This window comes from Trichechus manatus, unplaced genomic scaffold (assembly GCF_000243295.1).
Source record: "Trichechus manatus latirostris isolate Lorelei unplaced genomic scaffold, TriManLat1.0 scaffold00209, whole genome shotgun sequence".
In the NCBI taxonomy this organism is placed as follows: domain Eukaryota; kingdom Metazoa; phylum Chordata; class Mammalia; order Sirenia; family Trichechidae; genus Trichechus; species Trichechus manatus.
In genome coordinates this window covers 3,561,802-3,576,309 of record NW_004444145.1, presented here as the reverse complement: position 1 = coordinate 3,576,309, position 14,508 = coordinate 3,561,802, and the positions used below count along the sequence as shown (strand labels likewise).

General features: G+C 54.8%; 1 protein-coding gene across 3 annotated transcripts; it reads right to left on the bottom strand.

Moving 5' to 3' along the window:
• Positions 1-228: 228 nt before the first annotated feature.
• Positions 229-8,714, bottom strand: NR4A1 (nuclear receptor subfamily 4 group A member 1). Of its 3 annotated transcripts, XM_004388354.1 has the most exons (8): positions 8,558-8,714; positions 7,589-7,743; positions 4,696-5,582; positions 3,744-3,873; positions 3,279-3,430; positions 2,708-2,910; positions 2,441-2,619; positions 229-1,059 (listed from the first exon to the last, which is right to left on the bottom strand). In XM_004388354.1, exons 3-8 carry the CDS (start codon positions 5,578-5,580, stop codon positions 803-805), a joined length of 1,806 nt encoding a protein of 601 aa, XP_004388411.1. In that variant the 5' UTR covers positions 5,581-5,582; positions 7,589-7,743; positions 8,558-8,714; the 3' UTR covers positions 229-802. The 3 variants fall into 3 exon arrangements, with proteins under 3 accessions (XP_004388411.1, XP_004388410.1, XP_023598193.1); XM_004388353.1 differs by lacking the exon at positions 7,589-7,743 and having other exon boundaries at positions 8,558-8,708; XM_023742425.1 differs by having other exon boundaries at positions 4,696-8,663.
• Between the last annotated feature and the right edge of the window lie 5,794 nt (positions 8,715-14,508).

Sequence of the window (14,508 nt, the reverse complement as noted above, 5' to 3'; positions counted from 1 at the left end):
TATGAAGCACACAGTTCTACTCAAACATAGATGGAATCACCATGAGTTGGAACCCACTTGATGGCAACTGGTTACTGGTTTTTTATAAATGAGTAAACTGAGGTCTGTTAACTCAGGTTGGTTAAGTCCAAGGTTTATCCAGAGCCAGCCCTGTCTCTCCTACTTATATAATTATGGGTGTGCACGTATGTAAGGGGCAGGAGACAGGGTATCAGAAAGACAAAATCCCAGTTTCAGCTACATATCTATTTTTTATTCAATATATTAAATATATTAATCAGAAAGGTCACATACTATAAATCCAGAAAAATACACAAATATAAATGTCAGAATCTGTCATTTGTCTTCCTCCTAGAGTGACATTTATGTACATGTGGAAGGAGGCTGGGAAGAGAAAGCAAGTAGAAGACGGCTGGAAAAGACTAGCCCAGGCAGGTGGGGGGCCCCCTTCTTCCCAACCCCGACTCCCACCTCAACCTCTTCCTTCCTGTATTTACAGCAGCATTTGGCTTATTTACAGCATGGCGGTGTGTGTTAAAAATGGTTTATCTTACAAAAACATGAAGGCCAGGGGTGGGCTAGGGGTAAGACAAATAGTAGGGGTCACTCCCACGAATGCACCCCCCACCCCCAGGGCCTGAGCTCCCTGCCGACCTCCTAGAGCAAAAGAGGAGGTCAGTCGGTCTGCAGCTCAAGCCCAGCTCTGGGGGGCGGTGCTCTGGGGTTCATGGGTCATGGGTTAAAGGCACGTGGGGTGGTGTACGAGCGCACACGCTTGTGCACGCATGTTCCCAGGCTGAAGTCAGAAGGGCAACGTGTCCATAAAGATCTTGTCAACAATGGGTGGAGGGGGCACCAAGTCCTCCAGCTTGAGGTAGAAGATGCGCTGCAGGCCCTGGGTGCACAGGGTTCGCAGCTCGGGCAGCTTGCCTAGCAGGCGGGACAGGCAGCCGGCCGGCTGGGGCTCACCCCCCATGGCTGAGACGTGTTCCTTCAAGCAGCTGGCAATGCGGTTCTGCAGCTCCTCCACCCGCCGTGGCTCCTGCAGCCCGTGTCGGTCTGCAAAAAGGATGTGGGATTAGCCACCCATCCAAGGATCAGGCACCCCAAAGACCCAGCCTCCCCCAGGTCTCTAAAACTCCTGCCACTGACTGCTCCTCACACTCCCCTGGCACTTTGCAAAAGCTCGTACACACAAGCCCATTTTTGAGTCCCACCAGAAGCCTTCGAGAGCAGTAACACTCATTATCCTTTTATTCCAAGTGAGAAACTCAGGCCCAGAGAGTTTACATGGTTTCCCCAAGGTCACAAAAAAGAAAACTAACCCAGGTTTTCTGGCTAGGCCAGTGGGTGCCCCCCAACCCCAGACTGTTCTGAGAAGACCTGGTGTCCGGCAGCAATGTTTCAGTGGCCACCCCAGGAAGAGCTAGCCCTAGAATCCACCAGTCCCTCTTCAGCCCAGGGCGCCTCTAATTTTGCTTTATATGCTAGTGTTTCGTGCAAAAGTTAAGGGAAAAAAGGTGGTGGTAGACTCTGGTGTTTTAAAAAATAAAAAGGTATCTGAAAACTCCTTCACTTGACACCAAAGAATCCATCCTCTTTCGACTAACGAGTTCATGCATAAATGTATAATAACAATTATATAAAATACAAAAGCAGGCACAGCTAATCCAAGCTGGTAGAAGTTAGGATAGTGGTTACCCCTGGGGGAGATGGTGACAGGAAGGAGCACAGGAGAGGTCCTGGCCACATGCTCTTTCTTGATCTAGGTGCTGGTTATGTAAGTGTGCTTAGTTTGTGAAAATTCATCATTTGTGCACATTTCCATATGCATGTTATACTTTAATAAACATTTTTAAAACACACAAAAACCCTAAGCCACATACATGACACTACACAGTCTGGATCTTGGGTGCCACCACCACCACGGCTGGCTGTCACTGACTCCGACTCATGGCGACCCCATGTGTGTCAGAGTAGAACTGTGCTCCATAGGGTTTTCAAAAAGCTGATTTTTCCGAAGTAGATCGCCAAGCCTCTATTCCAAGGAGTCTCCGGGTGGACTTGAACTGCCAATCTTTCAGTTAGCAGCCAAGTGCGTTAACTGTTTGCACCACCCAGAGACACCAGGATCTTGGGTAGTCTAGGGTAATTCACAGACTTCACTGGGCTTTGAAGTCAGATGCAGCTGAGCCTGCCCCCAGCTCTGCAATCTACCAGATGTGCTGCTTTGAGCAAGTGTCTGCCCCTCTCTGACTCTTGGCAAGTATGAGCAGGGGGCAGTGTAGGGGCCCAGGAAGTGCTCGATACCAGCCCACCTAGGGCCATGCTTTTAGGCCCTCTCCACTCCCCAGGACAGCACCCTCCTGAGGACAGATCAGCTCCTCCACCCCCACCCTTCCCTGAACCCCAAGGACTCAGCTTGGTGCTGGCCACTCACCGGTGATGAGGACGAGAGCAGACAGGCAGGCAAAGGCAGGGAGATCGATGACCAGGCTGTGTAGGGACCGTGAGAAGGCCAGGATGCTGTCGATCCAGTCGCCGAAGCTGCGGGCGCACTGCAGCCGATGCAGCACCAGACCTGAGCAGAAGATAAGCTTCCCCTCGCCGGGCTTGGACCTGGTGGGTGACAGACACAGACAGTGCTCAGGGCAGCTCGAGGGCAGGGCAGCAGGGGAAGGGGCCAGGCAGACAGCAGGCAGCTCACCGGTAGGCCAGGCGGAGGATGAAGAGCTCCAGAAAGGCCGACTCCAGCAGCAAGTCCTGGTCGCCGGGTGACAGCTCGGCAAAGCCAGGGATCTTCTCGGCCCACCTGCGGATAACCTCCAGGGAACTCGAGAGCAGGTCGTAGAACTGCTGTACATCCCCAGCATCTTCCTTCCCAAAGTAGGGCAGCATCAACTCCTGGAACTAGGAGGGCAGTCCAGTGGGGTCAGCACCCCATGAAGACCCCACACAAGGCCACCACAGACAGCAATGTCATGCACTCAGATGCCTCATCACGGGAGAGACGGTAGAACTGAAATTCAGCCCATGCTCTTGCTTGCCAATTCTCACATATTATTCCGGGGCTGCGTGTGCCTTCTGGAAGGAGCACATTTTTCTAATTGGCCCCCTGAGGGGTACAGTTTTCCATCAGGTCAGCCCAGAGGGAGCTCCTCTTTTTTCAATGTCTCAAGCTGGAGGGGGCACCCTTTCTAACGTGCACCTAGGCACTGAATGTGCTTGCAGCGGCCTTTCCCAAAGCAGGAGCAGGGTAGGGTAGGGCGAAGCCTCACCTTGGAGTAGTCCAGTTTGGTCGTGCTGGGCCCTGAGTCCAAGTGCGCCCGGACCAGTGAAGTGAGGAGGTTAGCAGGGGAGGCATCTGGGGGCTGCTTGGGTTTTGAGGGGAGCCGGCCCCGCCTCCCCTTCAGACTGTCTGTCCGGACAACTGCAGAGAAATGGGCAAGGGTGAGGAAGGGAGAAAGCGACCTCATGTACCCTTAGCCGAAGATGTGCACACCAATGCTGGGAAGCACTGAGCCCCTGAGACACAGGGGACCCTACAGGGACCTCCTCCCCCATCCCTCATAAGACAGGCTAGTGAAAGCCACCTCCCATTCTCAGAGGCAGGCGATTGGAGGTGAGGGTGGAAACAAGGTGCACACATGCCCTCCCCTCTGGCCCAACAGGGCAGATTGTCTGGGGGACTTGCCCAGTCCCACCTGCTCAGGCCGAGTCTGGCACCATTCACAGCCACCCACCTTCCTTCACCATGCCCACAGCCAGGCACTTCTGGAAGCGGCAGAACTGGCAGCGGTTTCGCCGCCTCTTGTCCACAGGGCAGTCCTTGTTGGCCAGGCAGATGTACTTGGCGTTTTTCTGCACTGTGCGCTGGGGGAGGAGGGGGGGCAACACGGAACAGGCTGTCAGAGAGTGGGGTGGGGAGGGGGAAAGCCTAGGAGAGGGGACTATCCAGATCCTGCTGCCATCACAGACAAAAGCGCTCTCTGTTCACAGCTATTTTTCTAACATTTGGGTGTCAGGGGAGGGAGAGATGGAAGGGGGGGGATGAAGAGGAAAGTCTTGGGGGCACTGGGGGAGGTTTCTGCCTCAGGGAGAGGACCCGAGAACATAAGGTTAAGGGCCAGGGCCCCCAGCAGTCCTGACACCTGTACTTTTTATTATGCCTGTGTCCATCTGCCCCTGTCCTGGGGCAGATAAGAGAGGGCCGAGGAGGGGCTGGGGGTGGGGATGGGAAGCTAAGCAGGCACCCAGAGCTGGGACAAACACACAGCCTGTTCCTGAGTCCACCCCCAGCCCTCAGGCACCAAGCTCTCTTCCCAGATCTTTTCATCTCATGCCAGGAACACGAGTGCATGGGTCCCCCCTTCCACTAGGACCTTGAGCTGGGGATGGTAGGCAGAGGAAAGCCAAAGGCTGGCCATTAGGACCTCCCCTTCTGGTACCCCACAGCCTGCGCCCTCTGCCCATGTCGCACTCCACCTCCCTCTCTGCAGGCCTACTGGCCCCAAGTCCCATTCCCCTGCCATCTATGGGTCCCTGGGGGGAGTCCATCTGGCAGTCTCACCCTTTGCTGCAGGGCAGGACTATTTGGGAGGAGAACCCAAGGCAGGCTGCCATAGACCCCACTAGGAAGATAGATCTGCCTGTCCCCATTTCCTACAAAGAGCCCAACCTAGAAGAGCATAGTACCTTGAAGAAGCCCTTGCAACCCTCACAGGTGCGGACGCCGTAATGCTGACAAGAAGCGTTGTCCCCACACACAGCACAGCGGCCCTCGCTTCCACTGGGAGCCCCACTCCGGGCCTTGGCTGAGGTCACGGGCACATCCAGCATCCCTGAGCCATCAAGGTGTGGAGAGGTGGGTGCCAGGCCTGGGAAAGCTGTGGGCATGGAATAGCTTTCATCCTCCCTCAGCTGGTGGGTTGCCTGTGAGGGGAACAGCTTCAGGGGGCTTTGGGCAAGGCTGGGGCTAGGTCCAGTGGGGGCGCTGAAGGAGAAGAAGGCTGGGGGCTGAGGGGGCCCAGAGGCCTTAGGCAGCTGCTCTGTCCATGCCCGCAGGCCTTCATAAGTCTGGCTGGGTGAGAAGTGGCCAAATGAGCCATCCCAAGGAGAGAGCTGGGGCGGCTGGAAGCTGGGCGTGGATGGTGACGGGACTGAGCAGGGGCTGCCGTAGTAGTCGGAGCCGCTGGAGGACAGGGTCTCATCTAGCGGGCCGCTCAGGGTGCCTGGGTAGCAGCCATACACCTGGAAGTCCTCGAACTTGAAGGAAGTAGAGGCAGGGGAGGTGGCTGATGATGAGGACGTGGAGGAGGCTGAGGAGGAGGCCGAGGAGCACGGCTGGACTGTTCCTGGCAGCTGGTAGAGGAAGGTGTCAAACTCTCCTGTGTAGCCGTCCATGAAGGTGCTGAAGCTGGGCAGGGCAGTGGGGGCAGTGGGGGCAGCAGGGGCCGCCTCAGGGCTGGCCAGGTCCATGGTAGGCTTGCTGAGCTCAGGGGTCAGGGGGTCACTTGCCAGGTGGTCACGGGCACCTGGGCTTGGTGCTGGTGTCCCATATTGGGCTTGGATACAGGGCATCTCTGATGTGGGAGAAAAGCCAAGAAAGGGGAGGGGAAGAGTCAGTGTGAGAAGCCTGATGCCTCGTTTCAAAGTATAGGCCCCAGGGCAACCAGGTGGCAGGAATCCCAGACAAGAGTTGGGACACTGAGGTCTTAGGGCCATGACCAAACACAGAACCTAGGATCCTCACCCCTGAGCTGAGCACCATCTCAACCTACATGCCACAAAGTGCCCGGGCAGTGGCCCAGCGAGAGTGGGCTCAGTCAGAAGGCCAGCCACACCCCAGTCGGCCTGGGAACCCTCAGGAGGGCATCCGGCCAGCATTTCTCTGCTGGAACAGGAGGAAGCAGTGTTCCTCCAGCCCCATGCCCTTCCTCTACCAGGTGGGGACTGGGAGAAGGGTGGATAGGAGAGGCAGCCATGCAAAGCCTTATGCCCAGTCCCCAGGAGCAGATACGTTATTTCTCCAGCCAAGCACTTCCTGGGAATATTCCCAGGCACAATCCAGGCTTCTGCAAAATCCCTTCTTCTCCTTCCCCCCCAGAACCTGGGAAGAAGGCATCTTGGATCACAAAGAGGGGCTGGAAGTGAAGGCCCAGAGTCTGCCCTGTCTAAGAAAGCAGCCTAAGGGGCGATGCAGCCATCCTTGAGCCTGCCCCCCTCCCCACCTCCACCCGACAGACTGAGCAATGGCTGCCAATCTCACCCGTACCTCAGTCCTGCCATCTGGGGCTGGGCACCCACTCTTTGCTGCTGTCAGGGATGCTCTCAGAAGCAAAGAGGAAAGGAACCCAGGCCTCCCCACCAAGTTCCCAGCTCTCTAAGGGATCAGGGAACCTGGCTCCAGATCTTTAAAAGCCATATGCTGGAGAGACCGAAGGGGAGAGGAGGGGAGAGATCAGCCCCCAGTCTTCCAGGAGAATGGACAGTCCCTGAGAGAAATTTCCCTGCTACCCCTTAAGTACTTCTCCCCTTCCTGTTCTTTTTATAAGAGAACGCTAAAAAAACAAAAAGATAAAATGACTCTGTTTTGAGTGCTCTCATGCCTAAAATCCTTAATTTCTCTTCAACATGTATTTTCCCCCTTGTAATTACACATCTAAATTTCTGAGCTTGAGTACAGATTCATCCTTGCTAACAGAAATAAAGATGTCTACTAAATTATTACCTCTTACAAAATATGATAAGGCATTGAATTAGTTCTCATATCTACCATTAAAAAAAAAAAAAAAACAGAGAGAGAGAATACTCAGAGTCCAGCAGAGTTATGCAGGTGGTTATGCAGGAAGGAGAGGAGCCTGCCCCTGCCTGGGTCCCTGCATTAAGGTCATGTCTGTACCCTCAAGAATCCAGGGGCTCCGGCAAAGGGGGCTGCTCACCTGCAACCATGAGGGGCCTGCAGGAAGAGGGATGGCATTACTGAGGGGTTTCTTAAATTCAGAGACTGGTCAGAATAATGCAGAGGAGGCTCCAGGACAGTCCCTCTCCCCACTCGTTGCCTGGGGTCTGCATAACTCTGGCCTCACCAGTGGAGGGGGGAGCTGGGTAAGAACTCAAGCTGGAACACAGTACCATGAATGAAGGGGTACAGCAGATGAGGGCAAAGGCTGTCACTACCCCCTGGTCAAGAGCCCAGGGAGTCCTCTGGTCCAAGCCCTTATCCCACCTTCATGGACCCCGCATGGGGCAGCTCCACTCCTAGCCTGACACACGACCAACTCAATCAGTAGAGCCCCTCGGGAGCTCTGGCCCCACCCACCTGAAAGCACCCATCAATACGTGTGCAACCCTGGGCACCTGCTTGAGATAATGGTAGCCACGTCTCCCAGCACTAGGAAAGCCTGGGCAGGGATGGGTTGGGGTGGAGGAGGAGAACGGCAGCCACACAGGGCTGGGTGTTCCAGCCTTATTCAAATCCTGTTTCTCCACTTGGACGTCCCACATCCGGATCAACCCCCACTAACCTGTTCCCCCCTCCCCGCCTCAGCTTCCAGACTGTGCAGGTACTTAACAACACAGGACCTACATCCAGCCCCATGGGGGGCAGGGAGCAGTCCCACAGAGAGGAGGAGGAAGAGGCGGGGTTAAAGGAAGGACCGGGTAGAATCCGGCTTCAGGCAGGTCCTGGCAACAAGGTGGTTTGCACCTGTTATACTGAACAAGCCTGAGGCTGCACCCTACCTGTGAGATCCAACAGATACTATGGGGGGAGGGGCACAGAGGTGATCAGCATGTGGGGCTGGAGTAGTAACACACACACACACAGACACACACACTCTCCAAGCCACAGCTAAAGCAACACTCCTCTTGCTTCCAGAGACCCTGCCCCTGCCCCTAAGAAGACTCACTTATTCCAACACACAGCAAGCACCCCCTCCACAGTTCAGCTACCAACGTTAACCATTCCCTTTGGTGATCCAGAGGTCTCCTGATATAACCCAGACAGAAAGAAACTTCGAGGTGGGGATCCCTGCAAACTAAGCCACACTCCCTAAAGTATTAAGTAAGCAATTATGGGAGGAGACTTCCCAGGCTGGGAGAAAAGAGACCCTTTTGGAAATCTGAGCCTGGATAAGAGTCCGATGGATCCCAGCACCAGAGAACCTCATCAGCACCCAAGTCCAGAGCACCGTGTGCCTACTTGGGCACCCTGGGAGACTGAACTAAGTCCAGCTGCTTGCTGGACAAGTCCTCACTGCCGGCGCCAACCCCAACCCCAACCCCTGCGGCTTCCACCTTGCACAGACACTCCCCCTCACCCCGCCCCCCGCCCCTCCGGCGTCCAGCGGACTCCAGTCCGATCTGGGTCCTCATTCCGCTCCAACTGCTACCTCCCAAGCCCAAAGCGGCACCGTACACCCGTCCTCCTGCACGTCGACCCTACATCCTTTCTGCTCGCATGTACAATCCATCTCCCTGCAACAACCCTAAAAACTAACACAGCAACCCCACATAGCGACCCACTCAGATGCACGCCTCCCCGCGGGGAACCTACCCGGCCGGCTTCTGCTCCCCCTGCCCGGGACTAGCGCCCCGAGTCGCAGTGTCGCTGCGTGCGCTCCCGCAGTCTCTTCACACTCCCCCAAGTTTCGCAGCCTCCGCCACTGGGGCTCCCCGGCCGAGCGGGACCCTCCTCTTAAGCGCTCCGTGACGCACGGGGAGGGGCGGGGGCGCCACTGACGCACGCGGCCCGGCGAGCTTTGGCCATACAAGGGCGCGGGGGGCGGCGCAGTTCCGGCGGGAGGCGGACAGAGGGAGGCGCGGGGCCGGGGAGCCCGAGGGGGCGGGGCGAGGGGGGCCTGGAATGTCTGCGCGCGTGACGCACGCGGGGTTCCATTGACGCAGGGAGCGCGGAGTGTTTGATCTATAAATAGTCCTCGCGCGCCCAGTGCGCCGGCTAAAAATAGCAGCTCCCTAACTCTCCAGGCTCCCCCCCACCGGACTCAGAACCCGGTCCGGGAGCCTCCAGGTCCGAAATAACCGGCCAGGATGGCCAAGGCCCGAAAACAGAGCTGCGGCCGTGGGGCTTCCCCGGACAAGGATCTCCTCGCCCTCCGGCTGAGTCCTGGGCGCCTCGACCGCGCCCAGCCCCTCGGCTCCGTCTGTGCTGGGCTCCGCCTTTGCCCCCTCCCAAGCCCTTCCTGGAGGCCTAGGGTATCACCCTCTGCCGCTGCTGGGCGGCTAGGGCAGGCCTAGGGCTGGGGCGGGCAACTCAGGGACACACCCTGGCGAGTCTGCGCCCTCACCTCCGCCCGAGGCGCAGCTTGTGCACTTGACCGGTCTTCCCTGGCAGTGTATCGGGCGGAGAGGTTGCCCCCGAGATGTCAGTTAGGGCCCTGCTTACTCCCTCCCTTCAATTCTCCACGTAGTCTTCGGCAGAAGTGTCTTCCCCAGGGTAGGGGTGTGCCAGGCCCAAGCTTGCTCGGTGGGCTCGGCTCCATATGCTGAACTTGACTTCTCACCAGCTTTTCCCCCCGCCCCTTACAGAGTGAGTGCACCCTACTTGGGAAATTACTGAATTTCAGAACCGGGTGGAGCCTGAGAAATCTTTGCAAACTTAAGCTTACTGTTCCCCCATTTTATAAATGAATGGGCCCAGAGAAATAATGGCACTTGCTCAAGGTCACACAGCAAGGCAGTGGCACCGTGGGGTGGAACCCAGGCCCACTGACTGCTTCTCTAGAGGATCTTTTCACTCCCTCCTACCACTATACCCCCCCAAAAAATCAAGGAGCACCCGCACTCCCACCCCACTCCAGCACCCGTGGAGGGAGCAGTTCTGACCGGCTATAACCTGCCTGATGGAACAGAGAGCGAAGGGCCTGGTAGGGTTGTATCAGGGCACAGACCAGGCTGCAGCCATCTGGAGCCTTCCCTGGTTCAGATGTCGCTCCTCTGCTCTATCCTATTCCATGCCTGGGGCGCCCTCTCTAGCTAAGTAAGAGAGGAAGGATGAAGGGCTAATGTTTACAAGGAGAAGGAAGCCACCCACCCCACTGGGATCCCCACTCGTCCCCTTTTCCCTGTAAGTCAACATCAATAGGAATTTCTGCTTTCACTGAGCCTGCACCCACCCACCCTACTCACTTCATCTGCACCCTATAACACTTCCCTTTGCCCTCCAGATACTTCCTGCTCCTCACTTCCACTCTCACCTCCGGTCACAGGTTTCCCACACCCATGTCCCCAGCCCCCACTTCTGCCCACTCAAAGGTCTTGCAAGCGCCTCAGGCTTCATCTGTTCCAGACAGAATTTGTCCCTTCCCACGCCCTGCCCACCACCCCATCTCTCCTGATGCTCCACATGTGAGTTTTCATTTTCTCCTGAAATTCTCCTTTAAAACATCTCTTGGGTTCCTCCATTCTCATGGCCAGTAACAGACCTCACCTCCACAGACCAACTGGATGAACCCAATGACCTCCCCTTCTTCTTGCCTATGCCCATTAAGAAAACCACCCCTTAACTAGTCTGTTTCCTCTTTCTAAATCCACCCTGTCCACTATGGATGGAGAAGTCTTCATTTAATATCAATCACATTAAGTGACCTGGTTAGCACCTGCCATAGCTCTCTGATCTCAGCATAAAACTTAAATGTCTTCAGAGTTTTCCCAAACCATCTTCCATGGACTCTTCAAGGCCACCTGGGTGAGGGTGATGGATGGGCAGGGCAGTGTGAATGAGACCCGTCCAGGACTCCTACCCTACTCCAGCCCAAGTTTTGTTGCTCTTTGGGCTTTTGCATAAAGTATTGCTTTAAAAAAAGGATTCCATGGCTAAAAAAAAAGTTTTAAAAACCACTAATAAAATTCAAATCCTCCCATTTTGCAGATTAGACCCCAAGGGTTCAGAGAGGAGCTGCGCTGTGCTCAGAAGCACACAGCAAGTCTGTGCTGGGTGAGACTGGCTGTGTCTGTGGCACGGGCTGGCTTGCCCACCCAGCCCCCACCCTGCCCTGGGATGCCTCCCTTCACCCCAGGAGGGCCTTCCTCAAATTTAAATATGTCCATAAAAGTATATTAGCTAGATCAATATTCTTCCCTCCATCCAGTATCACCAGCAAAAACAGGTGTACTACCTGCGGCTTGACCTGCCTCTGCTCATGCCTGGCCTTAGCTCTTTGAGTTCTGCCAGTCTTGAGCCCTAGCATCCCCCTCTGCTCCCTACCACCTTCCACTTGTAAAAAGTAGCACAGGCTATCCTGTGTGGTAAGCCCTCCCATGAACTCCAGGGAACTCTAGCACGGTGAGGACTGTCCAGGCCCCTGGCCTAAATCTCAGCCTCCAGATCTGTGCCTGCAGCCCATACCCCACTTCCCCAGGCTGCAGTCTCCCTGGCCTCAAAGAAGGAGAGAGTGAGACAATTGTAGCTGCCATCTAGCTAGGCCTTTGGGGGGTGCTGGGGGGGTGGTGTCTGAATACACCACACTCTGAAAATAACAAAGCGCAACGAGAAAAAGGCAGAGTCCCTTGGTGGGAACACAGCAGGGTCTCCCATTCAGACACAGGTGTGCAGCACCTTGCCCGAACAGGAGGGAGAGGTGAAAGGAGCTGGGGGACCCAGGACCTATTCCCTGCTGATCAGAGGCCCTCCTGGGGGCTCTGAGTTGGGTGGAGTCCAACTAAGGTATACCTCCAGGGAAAGGCATAATTGACAGACTTTGGAAGGCTGAGAGTATAAGCTGGTCCCAGGTTGGACAGGGACCCTCAATGGACCCCCAAAGCCCAGCCTTCAAGAGCAAGGTTAGAGCGAACTGCTCATTGAGGGTGGGAGAGGGCAGGTAATAAGGCAAGTAATGATGGCAGATGTGTCCAAAATTAGAAACTAAGACCAGAAAGTAAGGCAGGGCTGTGATAACACAGGAAGGGCAGAGAGAGATGTCATGTGGGAGGCCAGAGACAGCCCCACACAGTCAGGCCCCCACACCATGGCCCCAGCCTACCTGTCTGCCCTCATCACCCACCGTTCCCCACCACTCCCAGATAAGACCCTTGGGTTACACCTCCCCCTTACCTGCTTTGCACATGCTGTTTCACCCACTGGGCACATTGTCCTTCTTCCTCCCTTTCACCTCTGATCCTGCTCATCCTCCAAGACTTCAGCTCAAACGTCACCCTCCTGGGCTAGCCCAATTCTTTTTTTTTTTTTTTTTAATTGCGCTTTAAGTGAAAGTTTACAGTTCAAGTCAGTTTCTCATAGAAAAATATATATATACATCGCTATCTGACCCTAGCTACTCTCCCTATACTGTGACAGCACACTCCTCCTTTCCACCCCAGATTTCCCGTGTCCATTCAACCAGCTCCTGTCCCTTTCTGCCTTCTCATCTCACCTCTAGACAGGAGAGGGTAGCCCAATTCTTAGTAAGCGCCTTCTCAGGTAGGAGGAACTAATCTCTGCAGCATACCAACCAAGTGTCAAACCTTCTTCCACTTAACCCTCTCCCCAACCCTTTGAGGTTTGGAATTCCAATCCGCATTTGATGAATGAGGAAATGGAGGCTAAAGAGTAGTACTCAAACTCAGGTCCTCTAACTCGCAGTTCTGTGCTGGACCCACTGCCCTTGACACCACACTCCAGAAGCTGTGGCTTCTGGCCCCGTGGTCTTTGAGTTCTTGTAAGTACACCACAAAACCAGGCCCACACACACGGCCTGTATACTGAAAATAGCAGTGCCTGCAAGGGGTTCTTTGGTGACACTGGCAGCTTTCTAGTTCCCGATCTGGATGATGGTCACTGGGCAAGTTCACTCTAGACAAGTCATTGAGTTGTACTATTAGGATTTTATACCTATGATTTGTGCACTTTTCTTATGTTGTACTTCCCTCCCCATCAAAGAAAAAGTGTCCTTAAAGAATGCTGTTGCTGTTGGGTGCTGTTGAGTCAATTCCAACTCATAGCAACCCTATAGGACAGAGTAGAACTGCCCCATAGAGTTTCCTAGGCTGAAATTTTTATGGGAGCAGAAAACCCAGGTCTTTTCTCCCATGGAGCAGCTGGTGGATTCAAACCACTGACCTTTCAGTTAGCAGCCAAGCACTTAACCATTGTGCCACCAGGCTCCTTTACTTAAAACATAGCCATGCCTGATGCTAATGGTGGTGGAATAATTTGGAAAAGGACAGTGAGAATAATGGCACAACTTGAAGAATGTAATCAATGTCACTGAATTATACATGTAGAAATTGTTTAGCATAACTTTTGTTGTTGTGTGTATCTGTACCACAATTAAAAAAAAAATAAAAAAAGCCATGCCTAGAAGGGAGAGATGTATTTATTCAAACGGATGGAGATGCTGCTGGAATTCACTGAGTACAAATTCATTCAAGTGTGTTCCTGAAATCACAGTGGCTGTTTCTCATTATGTATTTGCTTTAACAACAGACACTTAAAGTATAACTACAGTCAGGCAGGCCACAGCATTCAACATTGGAAAGGGGGCCTTGGACAGTCAACACAGTATGTTTTTTGAACGGCTCAACAGGCCCTTACCCTTCTAGTCAAATCTTCTGGGGCCCAGGCACTTATCATATGCCCAGATCCTTCCTCCCCGACCAGTGTGTGACCTCCGTGAGGGCACAGGCACTGTCTCCCTTACCTTGGTAGGGGGACCCTTCCTGCATCCCCAACAGTAAGGAGCCCAAGACAAGGCCAAAATGGGCACCATGTCCATCATTGTTCCCCAGCCAAAGAGGGTGGGCATGAGGTTGGGTAAATAGGGGATGGAGGAAGTGGAACTGCACAGCTCCTTTCCCACGATGCTCCCCCTGCCAACCCCCAACCCTGGGCTCAGTTGGGCCCGCCCCTACTAAGCAGAGGGCAGGAACTTGCCCTACTTTCACCAAGACCACGCCCTTCTTGTGGGGTGGGCAGAGGGAGAGAGGGAAAGAGCCTTGCCTCCGCCTACTGAGAAGGGGCCCTGGGAGCTTCCCCTCCTCAGCCCCAGGGCCTATTGCCAGCTCTGACCGGGCCACTTCCTCTTCCTGCCTTGGTAGTGGGCAGGGGGATTTGTGCTGTAGGCAGGGAAGCACTGCCTACTGCCCAGGGGGCTTCCTAACAGCAAGTCTAGAAACCAGGGTGAAGGGTCAGGCCCAGGCCTCTGGCTCTGATCTGCTGGCCCTTGCCCAAACCCTGCCATGACCACAGATATTATTACCTCCCCCTAAACAGTCTCCCAAGGACACAGCCAGGTCAGTCACTACCTCCCAACCCCACCCCAGCCTCCAGCAGGGGCAAAAAATGGAAGAGCTGTCAGAGGCATCTTTGACCAAGAGCCAGCAGGCCTGGTGTGTGACCCGGAGCCAGTCCCTTGCCCTCTCTGAGACTGTTTGGTCATCTGCCCAATGCAGACATCCCAAGTTCCGGAGCTGTGAGAATTCAAGTTGCTAGCGGAAGGGAGAGGCTCAAGATCAAAACAGAGTGCTGCTGGAGGCCTGGACTCTAGGGAC